Source organism: Poecile atricapillus, chromosome 3 (genome assembly GCF_030490865.1).
Source record: "Poecile atricapillus isolate bPoeAtr1 chromosome 3, bPoeAtr1.hap1, whole genome shotgun sequence".
NCBI lineage: Eukaryota > Metazoa > Chordata > Aves > Passeriformes > Paridae > Poecile > Poecile atricapillus.
In genome coordinates, this window is record NC_081251.1 from 98,791,968 (window position 1) to 98,806,291 (window position 14,324).

A 14,324-nucleotide genomic window follows, 5' to 3' on the forward strand; every position below is an offset into this window, starting at 1 on the left:
CCCATCTTCCTCTCAGAGCCATGTAGTGGTGTTTAATAATTATTCTTCATGCCTCCAGTCTTTCTGTCTGGCCTTCCCAAAGAAGGACTTGTTTGCAATGTCCATGTTGATGGCCCCTGGATGTAAGGCTGTCCTTGCTTTATTGAGTTGCTCTCAAATCTGGAGGTCAGGGGCCTTGTCCTCTGTGACACCTGGACCCTCTCCTCTGCTGGCCGTGCTTCCCCAGTTTCTGCCAGCACAGCTTAGTCAGTACCTTCTCCCCAAACATCATTAAGCCCTTTCTAATGGATGAAAAATTCCCAGAGGACTGTGTTGGAGTGATGGCCACGAAGGGGCAGCAGAGCTCTTGTTTTCCTGCAGTTCTTCCACACAGCTGCCCAGCACAGATGGTGTGCAACCCAGGAACAGCACCGCAGCTTTAAAATGGGAAGAGGTGTCACAAGTTACACTTCTTACATCATTTTATGCAGAACACGTCTGTAGTTAGTGACAGGGGGGCATCCAGGAGCCCGTGCATGCTCTGTGACCAGGAGAGCAGCTACCTCTCCATCGAGGACACTGCCAGGACCATGGAGCAGGAGCACGGACGTACACCATCTCTTGCCCTGTGTCCCAGCAGCTGCTCTGTCCCAGGGCCTGGCAGCCTCTCTGGGGCATCTGCCCTTTGGGAAGAAAGTGGTGTGATTCTGTGTACATCTGTGTGGGGTTCTCTGGGGTTGTGGGCTGGGTTTCCATGGCAAGGATTTGAAGTGGGAGGGCTGCAGGGGCATCTTCTATGAGCAGCAGCTGCCCTCGTGTTGGCCAGAGCCCGTTCCAGCCAGCCCCAAGACAGATCCCCTGCTGGCCAAAGCTGTGTCCATCACCTCCCTGCTCATGGCTGGGGGGAAAAGGCTGTGAGGTGGACAATGAGACCTCAGGCAGCTGGAAATGTGAACTGAGGGCTTCTCTCCTCTGCACACTGCCCTGCCAGTGTGCCCCAGCAGGCTGAGGGTGCACAGGAGGCTGAGGGAACACAGCAGGGCAACTGACCCCCAGAAAAACCCCTGGAAAAAAACAGAGGGATTTCCCACAGCATATAATGCCATGCTCAGCAATCAAACCATGGGGATGGAGGTTGGCAGGGGCTCCCCTGGCCCAGAAACTGACTGTGCATCAGTTTGTTGTTTTTCTTGGGTTTGGAGGTTTTTTTCCTCACTCTGCCTTGTTTGCTTTTTGTTGTTGTTGTTTGATTGTTTTGTTTTGTTTTTTGTTGTTGTCTTTTTTTAAATTTAGTTAAACAGCTTTTATCTCAACCCAACAGTGTTTTACCTTTCCAATTCTCTCCCCCAGGGCTAGGAAGTGAGTGAGTGGCTGTGTGGTGCTGAGCTGCCAACCAGGGATAAATCATGGCAGTCCTCTGTAAAACCGTAACAGCAGTACATTCTGCACACAACATCTGAATGATGGGACACAAGCAGTATCTGCAGATCAGGACTGCAGCAGGAGACAGGAGCTTTAGCCATGGATGTATAGAAAAAATCACAAGTATGAGAAATCTCCACACAGCAGACATCAGTATTATAAATGGAGGAATTCACAAATACAGGAATTGTGGTATTTACAAAGACCGCCTAGTGAGTCTTCCAATAGCCACGTTTAATATGGCACAGCTGAGGCTGATGTGAACCTTTCATCTGGAGAGCTCAGTTATGGAGTTATGAATTTGTAGGATAAAACATGGAACTTTGCCATTTTTGTTTTGTTTGACAAACTCGCAAACAGGATGCAGGTGATGTATCTCCAAGACTTGGTTCTTTCCAAATTCAGGTGTCTGTATGGCTGTTGCATACACTGACTATTCTATCAGAACCTGCTAGCCATGGTAGGATTATTTAAAGCAAATAATATATTAGCTGAATCTGGCCAGTGTGAGGAGATCAATTAAAAGAGGATCCAAGTTTTCTTTCTTGCTAAGTGGCAGATCATATTGCAAGGTGAATGGTACAGAACTGTGTTTGGTGCAACTTCAAAGATTGGCTTGTTTTTATGCTCAAAATTAAAGCTTTCATCTTGTTTCCATAGGTCACAGTGTCCTTGGAGTCTGCATCTCTAGTTTGGGACAGTTTCAATCGCGTCCACTTAATTCCTTAGCTAGTTAAAGTTTTTTCTTTCATTTTTTTTTTATTTTTAATTTTAATATGATTAATTAGCCTACTTTAAGGATGGATTAACTGGAATGCAGTCACTACTCAAGCAACAAATCTGGATCTTTGCTATTTTTTCTCCTTCTTTTAATACTTAGTGGTGTTGTCTGAAGGGATTATCACCAGGATTTAAAACCCTTAATGATTTGTAAAATTATGTTTTGTTTTGTTCAAATGATAGAAACTCTATCAATACAATTCAGACTACACTTTATAGTACCAGCCCATCAGCTTTCTCCAAAGAGTACATTTTACAGTACCCACAAAGGAGTTTTTGCATGGCCAGATGCATCCTTTGTGATGAAAACAGTAGAAAACCATGGTTATCATGCAGGTAGACAGCAGTCAGTGTGTGGTATGTTAGGTATGGTATGAAGTTTGTGCAAACTTCACAGTTAGACCAGTGGGGCAGAAAGCACTTGCAGAAAAATCAGAATAGGATGATTCTAATCAAGGGTGGACCAAGAAAGATCAAGTAATCTTGACAGGTTTGTTAAATCTGAGACATATATCACTAGGTGTAGTCAGCCTGACTAAGGACTTTCTTGCTCCTGTGTTTCAAACTGCAGAAATTTTTAAGTATTAATGAATTGAACAGAAAAAGAATCCACATAAAGAAATCAGATTACATGAATTCCTGTGAAAAGTGCTGTAATACATGGTAGATCCTTAGGAATATAAGAGGAAATGAATGAACAGAGAAAGGGGAAAATGTTAAACTCAAAGCTACATATTAAAATTCAAACCATTTGCTTTTGGCAACACAGCTTTAAAAGCTCCCATGCTGTAACTATTAATGAAAAAGCTGTTCTACTGGCAAGGCAGATACAAAATTTCTCTGCAGCTTCCACAGTATCTTCTGTGTCCTGCTGAAGGAAAAAATCTCCTTGGTATGAAAACACTTTCTGGAGAGAGTTTCAGGTAAATAGGACAGGGTTACTGAGTGACATGTCTGAAATGAGCCACCAAGGACTGTCACTCGGTTTCACCTCTTCCCATCCACCAGCTCAGAGAACATCCTGAGCAACTGCACATGGGCAGCACAGCCTGTGGAGGTAACCAAGGAATCCACCTACTGCAGGAATTCCAAGACAGAAATAGTTATGTGCCCCTATGCTCATTTGTAAGGAATTCTAATTTACAATTTACACAGACTTGAGTCTTTCTACCCAATGGAGGCACTTTGCCTGTTTTTAATATCATCAGGTGAAAACCACAACTGAAATAATAACTAAGTAAAAGGTAGGGGGTTTAGGTGCTTTAAGAAACAAACAGAATTGTATTTGTGGTCATGGAGGTATTGATATTCCATACCTACAGCAATAACCTTCAGACTGCTCCTCACTGCCACACAGAGTTGGGATGTATGTGCAGGCAGGTTGCAAGGAAAAATAGTGCATTAGATTGAAACCTGCACTGGAGCTGCAGTTCTAAATGGTGCTATAGGAGGAAACCTTCCCTAGGATTTCATGTATCCAGCTGTTCTTTTGGATGAGGTAAATAATGCATAGTCAGAGTGCAGGAACAACTGATTTTGCAAATTGTTAATAAATAAATACTAATAAAATGTGGTAAATTTAACAGATTCTTGAATGCCAATGAAAAGCTGTTTTAAACCCAGTGCTGGGTATGCACAGAACTGCTGAGGGACCTGGCCTGAAAAAGTTCCCCCCGAATATTGCAAAAACCAGCCTCAGCCACGACTGAGTCTAATGCAAACAAGTTGGTATAAATAAAGCAGATCTTGTTCTTTTCTCTTCCCTCACAATTTTATTTTTCTCATTTACATTTAGTCCAGAACTCAGATCTAGAAGAGCATGAAAAGTTTACCACTGAATGAAAAAAAAATGGTTTAAATGGAACATTTGATTCTTCCTGGCCTGATTACAGGAATACAAATAAGAAATGATTCTGTGAAAATCAATGTGGCTGTAGGAAAGTAATCTCAGTATAACCATGAAAATCTATCAGCCTCCAAGATACAAGATTGCCGTAAATAAATGTTTGTCTATTCCACTCATTTCCACTTTCCATGAACAACACTGGAATGTGAAGTTAAACTCAGTGTATTCTAACCTTGCATTGCAAATAAGGCCTTCCTGAGGCTCCTAGACACTCTGCTGTCACAGCCACCTGCCCGAGTGTGTGTTGAGGGAGAGGGACAGAAAGCCACAACATTTCCCAGCAGGTTGGTGCCCAGGAAGAGGTGGGGGTGCCCATTCCTCAGCACCAGCCATGACAAAAAACGACATGATGTGGAGAGAAAGCTAGTGAGGAAATGCGCACTGGCTGTACAGAGAAGAGCACTTGAGGTCCTACAAAACCATTCTCTCCAGGGGAAAAACAACCAACCTGCTGCTTTTGCGATCTGCAGTCAGACAACCTCTTCCATGTGAAACAGGAAATAGTTGAGCTTTTATGTGCATCTTTGCAATAGGAAATATCCCAAACTCAGCCTGATCCAAGAATTAGGTGAGGGTTTTTTGATGGGTCACTAACTACATGACGCTACGGAGGATTAGCTTTGTCTAACCATAAAGGCCCTTTGGGAATGTAGGTGATACCAAACGCTTCCCATAACCTGAGTTCTAAACCCTTTTCTTGTCACCAATTCTCTGAAAGTCCCTAAAGTGTGTGGCTCTGTTGCAACACTTCTGCTTCCTATTAGTGCTGTTTGCTGTTGGGATAATGTAACTCCAATTATCCTTTACTAATTCCTGCCAGTAAGAAAATAACCTGCCCTGCTTTGTTATGCTGCAAGACTCGTTCCTGATGGCTGTAACAATGGTGGCTGTACAGGACATTCAGCTGATCCAAGGTAAGTCACAGGACCTCTTGAGGAAACACCCAGTGGATGATCAGCTGGGTGAAAATTTGGAATTATGGATGTAAACTAAGAAATGTGTGGTAGAGATTTTCTAGCAATAAAATTCCACAGGAAAGATGGGATTTCTTTTTATTTTTTTTTTTTTAATGTGAAGGTAACAGATTGTGGACTTCGTAATTTTAAATTCATTTTTCATTGCCTATCAATGAAGGTGTCCCAAAAGTTGTTCAAACTTGAAACTGTCTGAATCTGTATTTGAAGTTCTAGTCGCCCAGTTTAGCTTTAGAGAAGAGTCACACATGGCACTTGTAATTTAGGTGCAACACAACTTCCCTAAAAACCTGAAGAGTGAGCTTATGCCAGTTTGTGCTTTAAAGTGAATGTCTGTTTTGGAAAAGCAGTATCTCAAACTGGTAGTGTAGTTTTCCAAGTTTTAGGTGTGATAAAACTGAATTTTAAAACAGGACCTCAGCTCTGGCAGCATATTCTGAGATCCTTCCCTTGAGCTTAATTCTTGTCCATCAAATGCTATTCTTATTTCTCTTTAACAAGACTTAAATTGGAACCTTTGATACATAAACCTATTTAACAGCAGTCTTGCGCAGTGGAGGGAGTAACTTGAGAGGAAAAGGGTAGCACAGGGGTTGGGACTCTTAAAATATGAGCCAGAGGTGATTACAGCTCACCCTCCCCACTCTAATACAACTTCTTGCAGGTCTTTGCTGCTAAAGCAAAACTGGATTATTTCTAAAATGTAACAGCAGATTTGCCGATGGTGTTTCCACAATGTTGCTTTTCAATATTAATTTTAATTGTGTGTTGTGGCTTCTGATACTGCAAATGTCACTATCCACCGCATAAGCTACAGCCATAAATCAGCCTTATGTGATGATGGAGTGTCAGTGCAAGTGGAAGCACTGGGACAATTATAATTTTATAAGTGTTCCTAACAGGAGACACCTACATTAGTTGCCTTTTATCTAATGAATGTTTTACTGGTTTATCTTCAGGAACATGGAGGCAGTGGAGAAAGCTCTGAGGGAAATGACATGGACTTTTTTTGAGTGACAAAGGACACCTTGGGGTACCAGAGTGTTGAACATCAATAAAGAATACAATGGGCTTCTCACAACGTGCTTTTGCAAATATTAATGAATTTTCAGAATGTGTCCCAAAAAGTGTCTCAACAACTAAACACTGATTGTTGCTGTTCCAATATATCTCTGTATATCAAAGTAGCTTTATAGTTAGGAGTGAATTCTTACCCACTTGTGGCACAACACATCCCCTCCCTTTGCCCAGCCAGCAAGATTTGATGTGCAGTAGAGAAAAAACCACGATCATGGAAAAGGGAATTCTGTGAGGAAGAACATGACCTTGGTGGCATCTACAGCTTTATTTAAGCTAAAGGGATCACTGGAGCTTGTCATCTGATTCCCATTAACTGAAGCTCTTATTTTCTGATGCATGAGTCTTGGAGCTGTCATTAGCTGATGGTTTCTGAACGTGGAAAACTTCCTGCTTGGGCCATTACAAAGGAATTCAATATCCTGATGTCCCTAAACCAGCCTGCAGAATTCTCTTTTGGTCTGGGCAAATGCAGATTTTTTTTGTGGGTTTTTTTGTTTGTTTTTTTTTTTTTTTCCCCTCACTCATTAAAGTAACCAAGTGGAAACAAAAAGAACTTTGGCTGACTTTACATGACTGGAAACATGTAAAATTTACCTCTATTCAGCAAAGCAAGCAGTTGAACATTAATAATAGTGATTTTCTTAATTCTTGCTCTCCAGGTTCCATATTTTTGTTGCAGATTAAAGTGTTGGTCAGTATTCATAAAGAAGGTAGATTTGCTTTATAGATCAACTCACCTAATAAAAGAAGAATACTCTTATCCTAGTTTATATGCTGCTGCAGTATTCTCCTATCAGATACTGAATATTGTCGTAAGCTACTCTTGCTTGCACATTTTTGGTTGCTGGTATACCTGAAAAAAGGGAGGGGAGCTACTGAAAGAGTGGATTGTGTAAAGTACTATGCAAGACAATGCTTTTGAAGGGATATTTAAATTACACTTTTCCCTGATATTTTCATGGTAATTGAGAAAAAGCATGTCCAAAATTTGGGTTTACGTGGGCCTGTGTGGTTTCTGGCTAGATAAACAGAATAAACAAAATTTTCCAGCCACTGGGCTGTCAGTTGAAAATGTAAATCAATGTTGCCTCCTCCACCTTTTTCCTCCTTTTTTATAAAAAAAGTGAGTCTGAGTATGATGGTTTAAAGCATGGGGATATTTCCAAGGGTAACATATCCTCCCAAAAGCTGTTTACTCTCTTAACTAGAGAAAACCAAGACAGAAATACAATCACTGAAAGCAGACGTTTCATTCATCCACGTGCAAATCGCCACCATAAGCCGTGCTTGAGTCTTATAGGAAAGATTGGAAGTGACACAACCTCCAAAGAAAGACTGGGAGCTCAGTCTTTTTCTGCATAACATGTGCTGTGAGTGATTGAAAGTTGTGAATTTTTTATCTCTCTCTCTCACCAACCAGCTGCTGAGTGTCTCATTTCCTTGGCGTTTCTGGTTTTTCCTAATTTCAGAATTGTAGGATTGTATTTGTCACTTTTCAGCTCCTGCTGTATAAACCAATGGTCAGACTCAATAAGCACTCCAGCCAAGATAGCACACTCCACCGGCCTGTCTGCACTGCTGGATAAAATACCAAAACTGAAATTATTTCCATTACACAGAACCATTGTCTTATAATAATTCTGTTGCATATTAGGTCATAGGATTTGAGAAAGTAATTCTGTGTAATTTATAATTGTAATGCAGTGCAATTTATTCCCATTTGATATTTTTTGTGTTTTGTTTTGTTTTTTTAAATTTGACTTCTCTTTAGAATAGTATGCCCCTTGGAGAGAGAACTTTTTCAGCTCTGCCATTCCTTGTTCATGTTCTGAATGACATCTTTCAGTGAGGGCTCTGATTTTTTTGTTCCAGCTAAGGCTGCTAGCACTGTCTAGGAGTGACTACTGTCCTGACTGTACACAATAAACCTTGGGAAGGAACAGCTATTTCCCTCATTAGTTTTGATGTTTCACTGCAAGGCAGAAAATGCCCACACTGGCCCTTTGCTCTCATAGCTGTGCTTTTCTTTCTCCTGATTTTGTAAGTAAGCATAGCAGAGGAGGCCTGTGGTCAGCCATTTCTGTCTGGGTCATATCCACAGGAGGCTCCATTTCCACCCCATCCAAGCTTTTGGCAGACTTGGGCAGTCTTCTGCAACTTAAGGATTGACAGGTTGTCTGGCTACTGCCGAAAGACAGATATTTTCTAGTTGTTGACAAAAAAGAAAGAAAAAGAAATTCTGGATCCCAGGCTATGTCCTTGTTAACCATTTAAAATGCTTTATCTGGAGAACACCCAGTGCTCTTTCATCAAACCTGCAATGAGGGGCTCTACTGTGGCATTCCAACAAGCCTGCACTAAATGCTTTGACAAAAAACATGCACGCTCTGAAATGAAATCTTATTTACTGTGGTGTTATTAAAGTGCTAAATAAACAGACAAACTCAGAAGGGCTGCTAGGATGTGGGCGGGTGAATAAATAAGCTTTGATGCTAATGTCAGTCAATGCTAATTTCTATCCTTTGAAGAAAGTGTGATAAACACAGCTGTCAGAATTGTGATCTGAAATTGCTCTAATTAAATTAGAGTTTTACTAGAATGAAAGCAGATGAGCACCTTGTTTTGTTTCCTCTTTAGCTGGACTAATTCAGAGAATAGTGACTTTCCAGTTCCTTCATGGCCAGGTGGGAAAGGTAAGATTTGTTACATATAAACAAGGATCTGAATACACACAAGACTGTTGTATAGAATTCTGTATTCATATTCCTTTTGTTGTATTTGCTACCCACAATTTGCATCCTAATTTAGAATCTGAAGTCTTCAAGGGGGAGTTGTCTGTACTGGCCATTAATTTCTTTCTTTGCAGTAGTACGGGGAGATGATGTAACTCCCTCATGTGCATCTCTCAAGTTTATGTTATGGTAAAAGACAGCCAAGGGAGTTTCAAGGTTAAGAACTATTTCAGTGCTGATGAGAATAATAACTAGTCATCACTGTAAAGAAAGGCATGCAGGGATAAAAGACAACAACCTGAAGTCAGGTGGTCTCTGGATAACCCTTCATTTTTTGTCTCTTCCTTGTTTCAAAAATCACCTTGTTCCTTTCTTTCTGTAGATAAATAGAAAGACCTGTTACTCCAAGCCTTGCAGATGTACTTTGTAAATGAAATTGTGATTTGGCTCAGATGTGGGGTGGGCTACTCCTTTTCAGTAGAGCTGAAAATGAAGCAAGGTGATAAATTATTTCAGTCTTTTTTTTTAATGAGACCACTATTTTCCAAAGCAATCTAATTAATTACAGGGAACAGCATAGCCAAAAGTAAATAACTGATATATATATATATATATATATACATATGTTTGATTTGTGAGTGCTATTGATTTTAATTTAATTAATGTAAAAGAGATCTGTGTCAGAATTTAGTGCCATAAAATAAAAATATGAATTTATATATCGCTAGATTTACATAGAGAAATATTGTATTAATATACCTTCTACCAGTACCACCTATCAATTTCCAAAATGCACGAATTACAGCAAATCGATCTGATGAGGAGAAATTCGATTAATTACACCCTCTCTGCTATGCTTCGGCACTAGATGGCACTGAAAGACTGGAGCTGGGGTGTGGAAAACAGGTATTTTACATTTCTTGATGTTCGTAAACTTCAGTAGTGTATCACTGCAGCATAAATTATATCCTGTCATCTATTGGGGTAGGGGAAAAGGATCAGTCACCGGAATTACAGAAGTTTTATTGCATGACTCAGTTGGTTCTTGAGTCTATGGAAGAGATTGGAACAATTAGAGACAAAGTGGCAGAACATGATATTAAGTAACCAGGACTAACAGAAAAGTCCCTTTGCAGATGGGGGAAATGGAACTTTCCCTCTCTCACTTGCTCATGTTGCTGCACAGAAAATCTCCTCCAGAATTCATATACTCCCTCTCTGTCACCACAGTGCTCCTTGAGTGCAGTTCTAGTCCCAAACTTTTGACAGTGTTAAAACCATCAACTTTCACAGCATTTCATGCTCTGGTTCTGCCCCATCTGACCAAAAGCAAACCCTTGGGATGATGGAGGAGACACAGCACTGGTGTTCAGGAGGAGGCCTGGGTCAGAACTGAAGATTACAATGAACCCTCAATATAAACCACTCCAAATGAACCCCAGAGGGAGAGTTAGCAGGGAAGGAGGGGATTGGAGTCTGAGGCTGCAGACTCTGGCTCTCAAACCATCAGCAGCCTGACCCGGGTGTTTCACATGCTTCAGACGGGTTTTCAGAGAGCCAATTACCCTCAGGACAGGATGAAAGTGAAACCAGCTCATCATGTGCAAGGGATCACTGCAGATTATCCTATGTGTCACTATGGTTTTAAAAATTACAAAGACGTAATTCCAGCTGCAAAAGGAAGCACTCAAAAGTTAGGAAACTCCACACCTGTATTTTGGCCCATTCTGTGTACTAAATAAGAAAGAAACCAAATGGGACAGAAAGTATGCAATCACGTAATTAAAAACTGAGGCCTGTGCACAAATTGGCACAATTGCATCTGGAGCAAGCTTTTCCTAGGAATTCAGCACCGGCTTTATCTGTATAGATAATGTTGTCTCCTATGTGCAATTTCATATGCAATACTGACATGTTTTTAGAGATGAAGGGTGGTCCATCACATGGTCTCTGATCTGTGTCACTGCCTAGGATGAAACTGTCTGTGGCCTTTGCGGCGTAATCTCCTTAGACTGAAGGGGAATCCTCCCAACCCCAGACACGACTTTCCCACAGTTTCGATACATTTTTAAGCGTGTCTGTTAGAGCGTGGTTCTTTGGGTACTTTCGGACACGCTCCATTCAGCAGCCGCTGCCCCAGGAGCCGGGCGGGGTGCGAGAGGCGGGGCGGGCCCTCAGGCGAGCCCCACGCCACGCTCAAGATGGCGGCCGGCGGGAGCCGGGCCGGGCGCCGCGCTCAAGATGGCGGCACCGGCCACCCCGCCTTCCCCCGCCCCGCCGGCGGTGACTTCCGGAGGGAGCGGGAGAGGGCGTCCGTCCCATGGTAACTGCGCCACGGTGGGGACGCCGCGGCCGCCTTTCGCTTCCTGCCGCCGCCCGGCCCGCGACGACGGGCAGCCGCCGCCTCCGGGGCCGCGCCGCCGGCAGCCGCCAGGTCGCGAGGTGAGAGGAGCTCGGCGGGGCCCCGCGGGGCGGTCTCTCCGCGCTGCCGAGGTACCAGGTCGGGCCGGCGGCGCCGGGGAGGAGGCGGTGGCGGCCGCCCCGGGCTCGTGTAGCGGGGGAGGAACCCCCGGTCCGGGGCAGCGCCCCGGGGAGCCGCGCCCGCGGGACAGCGGCGGCCCCTCGGCGGGGAGAGCCCTGCTGGGGGCGGAGGTGCCCTTGTGCCGGCTGAGCCGTACCTTAAAATATCTTGTAAAAATGAATTAATTCTTCACCTTCACTTCGGAATCTTTTGTGTTTATTTTACTGGGACCTGGGGCCTTTCTTTTTCTTCTTTATTTAAAGGTGTTCGAGCACCTAACTTTTCTCGTTCGTTACGGACTGAGATGTGATCAGCCTTTCGTGTGCTCCTGCCCTTTGTTCAGACACACGGTGCTTGTAGTTGTCTATTTTATTTGTTAGGAGCAAAGACTCCTTGAGAGCAGGTCTACAGGCAGTGGTTTCGAAAGGGAGCTCAGATGGCACCCTTTGTCTTGGGAAATAAGGATACGGTAATTCCCGACTTCTGGCCGCACAACCGATGTTATGATAAGGTTGCTCATCGCTTCCAGTGGCGGTGGAAGGTGCTGGAGGTGATTTGGAGAGACCATTAGAGCAGAGGTCTGTCCAGAGGGGTGTGGAAGCCTCTTGAGTTTCTGGATTCAGTGGGAGCAGCCAGGTCCCGTGTTATCTGTGGAGTTGGCACCTGCAGCCAGTGCAGGAGCTCTCGCTGTACCCTGCTTTGGGAATGGCTTAGTTCCTGCGTCAGAGACAGCTCACCTGCTGCTTCTTCTCATCCTCGTCCTAGTAGAGGTTGAGAGGATACTAGAAGTTTAATGAAAAACTTTTCTGTGAGTAAGGCAATTGGACACGCCATTTCTTTTTCTCAGCTTCTGGAGAAGATGGGAAAATACATTTTTGCAGAATGGTTGATGGTTCATGTTGTATGGATGTAAATGAGAAACAGTTCTTCAGAAGAGAGATGAAGAGCTGTAGTTGCTCAAAGTGTGTTTGTAGCATGTGTGTGATTTAAATGAACAAAAACTCTCTGACCACAATTGCAAGTAGCTTGATATAGAATATCTGGCTTGGACAAACCTGTGAAATAGTAACAAACACTTAGGACACGGCATCTGGGTTGTCAGTGGGTTTATAAAAGTGCTCAGCTTTAAGTGTTGACTGGTGGGACTGCAGGCAAAAATAGGTGCCAGGAAGCAGATGGGATGAATTGAGACTGGAAGGAATAAGGGATTTCATAACTGGGCAAAGGAGTAAGAGCCTGAAGCAAGCAGCCTGCAGAGCTGGGTGTGGAAGAGATCTAGTGTCAAACAGCCAAGGTGGGGCCAGGGAAAGGTGTATTAGAATAATATAAATACTTCAAATGTTGGCATGGCACTAAGGCTGCCAGAGTTCAAGTAGTGTTTGGACAATGCTGTCATGCACACAGTGTGATTCTTGGGGCTGTCCCATGCAGGAGTTGGACTGTACAATTCTTGTGGTTCTGCTCCAACCCAAGAGATTCTGTGATTTGTAGTCTCTTGTGGCAGATATTTAAGCTTGTAATCAAACCTTCACGCTTTGTTAGAATGTATGTAACAGTTACAGATTGTATTTATTTTACATGTATTTATGTTTTTCTCTGAATGTAAAATGAATTACTTGTGCTTCTTTAGATTTTTAGTAGCTCCCAGAAACTCTAACTACTACTGGGGGGCTGCTATGCTGATTGCTTGTGTAAATTGAAATACAAATTAAAGAGGCAAACATCCAGGTGTTTGTTGTTTTTTTTTTTGCTTAAGTAATTATCTTTAAATGTTAAAGTAAGAAAGCAAAACAACCTGTGACAGCCATGTTTTGTTTCAGAATAGAGTGGTTGAACTTCACCAGTGTGGTAGTGTAGGATATTTTGGTGGTCATTAAATAGAAAGAAAAATAAGATTCGACAGGAAGCTTTGTTTTCTTCTTTGAAGAAAAGAATGAAGGGAGTGATATCCTGTAGTAATATCCTACCCTAGTTGGAGGACACAGTTCTTTTGAGATTGCTTAAGCATGTATGTTGGTTAAAAGCAGATGGTTGTTGAAGTGGGAGCTTGATGCTAGAGTGGTGCAAAGTATGGTAGAGTGCCTTAGGATTTGAAACTTTATACCATGACTAAAGAGGGTTTTTTTCCCCTTTTGAGGGACACACTATTTTTGTATAGAATAAAACACAATGATTGCATTTTCCATTTTTTTAGCCTGCTTTTGAACTCATTGTAGCAAAGTTCAGGTTGTTTGCAGGTTATGTGAAGTGATAAATAAGGCCACAGCAATGTCTGTTTTCCTTCAAGGCACCTGGGAGAGGACCGTGTCAGTGGCTGGGCTTTCCTGTCTATAGAGCCATAGCTTTGCTTCAATGGATTTGCCTTCCCTTTTTCAGGTAGTGCAGGGGAGACACGACTTGAGGATGAAGCTTTCTTAGCACACAGAGTCACAGCATTGCTGAGATGGCAGGCTTTTTCTCTTCAAGTTTTTTTTGCGCCTTTTTTCCAAATGTGCTACCATCACAGATTCCTGGCTCTGTTGGAGCATGCCACGTGAAGCTATTTTTGACTGCTCAGAGAATTACTGTAGCAGGAACAAAGGACAGTGATGGGAGAAAAGTGGTCCCAAGGGGCCTTGAGAAGAAAGAGAAGGAATTCAGATTAGTAGCCTCCAAAAAATCTCACCATAGAGAAGGTGAAAAGTAAGACTTTGAAAGAACAAAGGTAAAAACAACATGTGAAAACACTTAGTTCTCATAATGTTACCCTTTCCCATGAGGAGGCTTTTTGAATGGCTTTCATAGTAATGTTTCTCATATGTTGACCATAGATTTATTTGGGCAGCAAGCTTGACTTTTTCTCCAAGCCTTTAACAGAGATGATTGATTTACTGGCTTTGATAGAGGGATAGAATTACTTTCAAACTTTGAAACACATAATAAGCAACTCA

At 42.6% G+C, this 14,324-nt stretch overlaps 1 protein-coding gene across 1 annotated transcript in view; it reads left to right on the forward strand.

Moving 5' to 3' along the window:
* Nucleotides 1–11,157: 11,157 nt before the first annotated feature.
* The window catches only part of DISP1 (dispatched RND transporter family member 1), an 85,042-nt gene continuing 81,875 nt past the window's right edge, over nt 11,158–14,324 (forward strand). Inside the window, exon 1 of the mRNA XM_058835240.1 lies at nt 11,158–11,315. Coding sequence (XP_058691223.1) covers nt 11,194–11,315 — 122 coding nt within the window. The 5' untranslated portion in view covers nt 11,158–11,193. The remainder of the gene's footprint in view (nt 11,316–14,324) is intronic.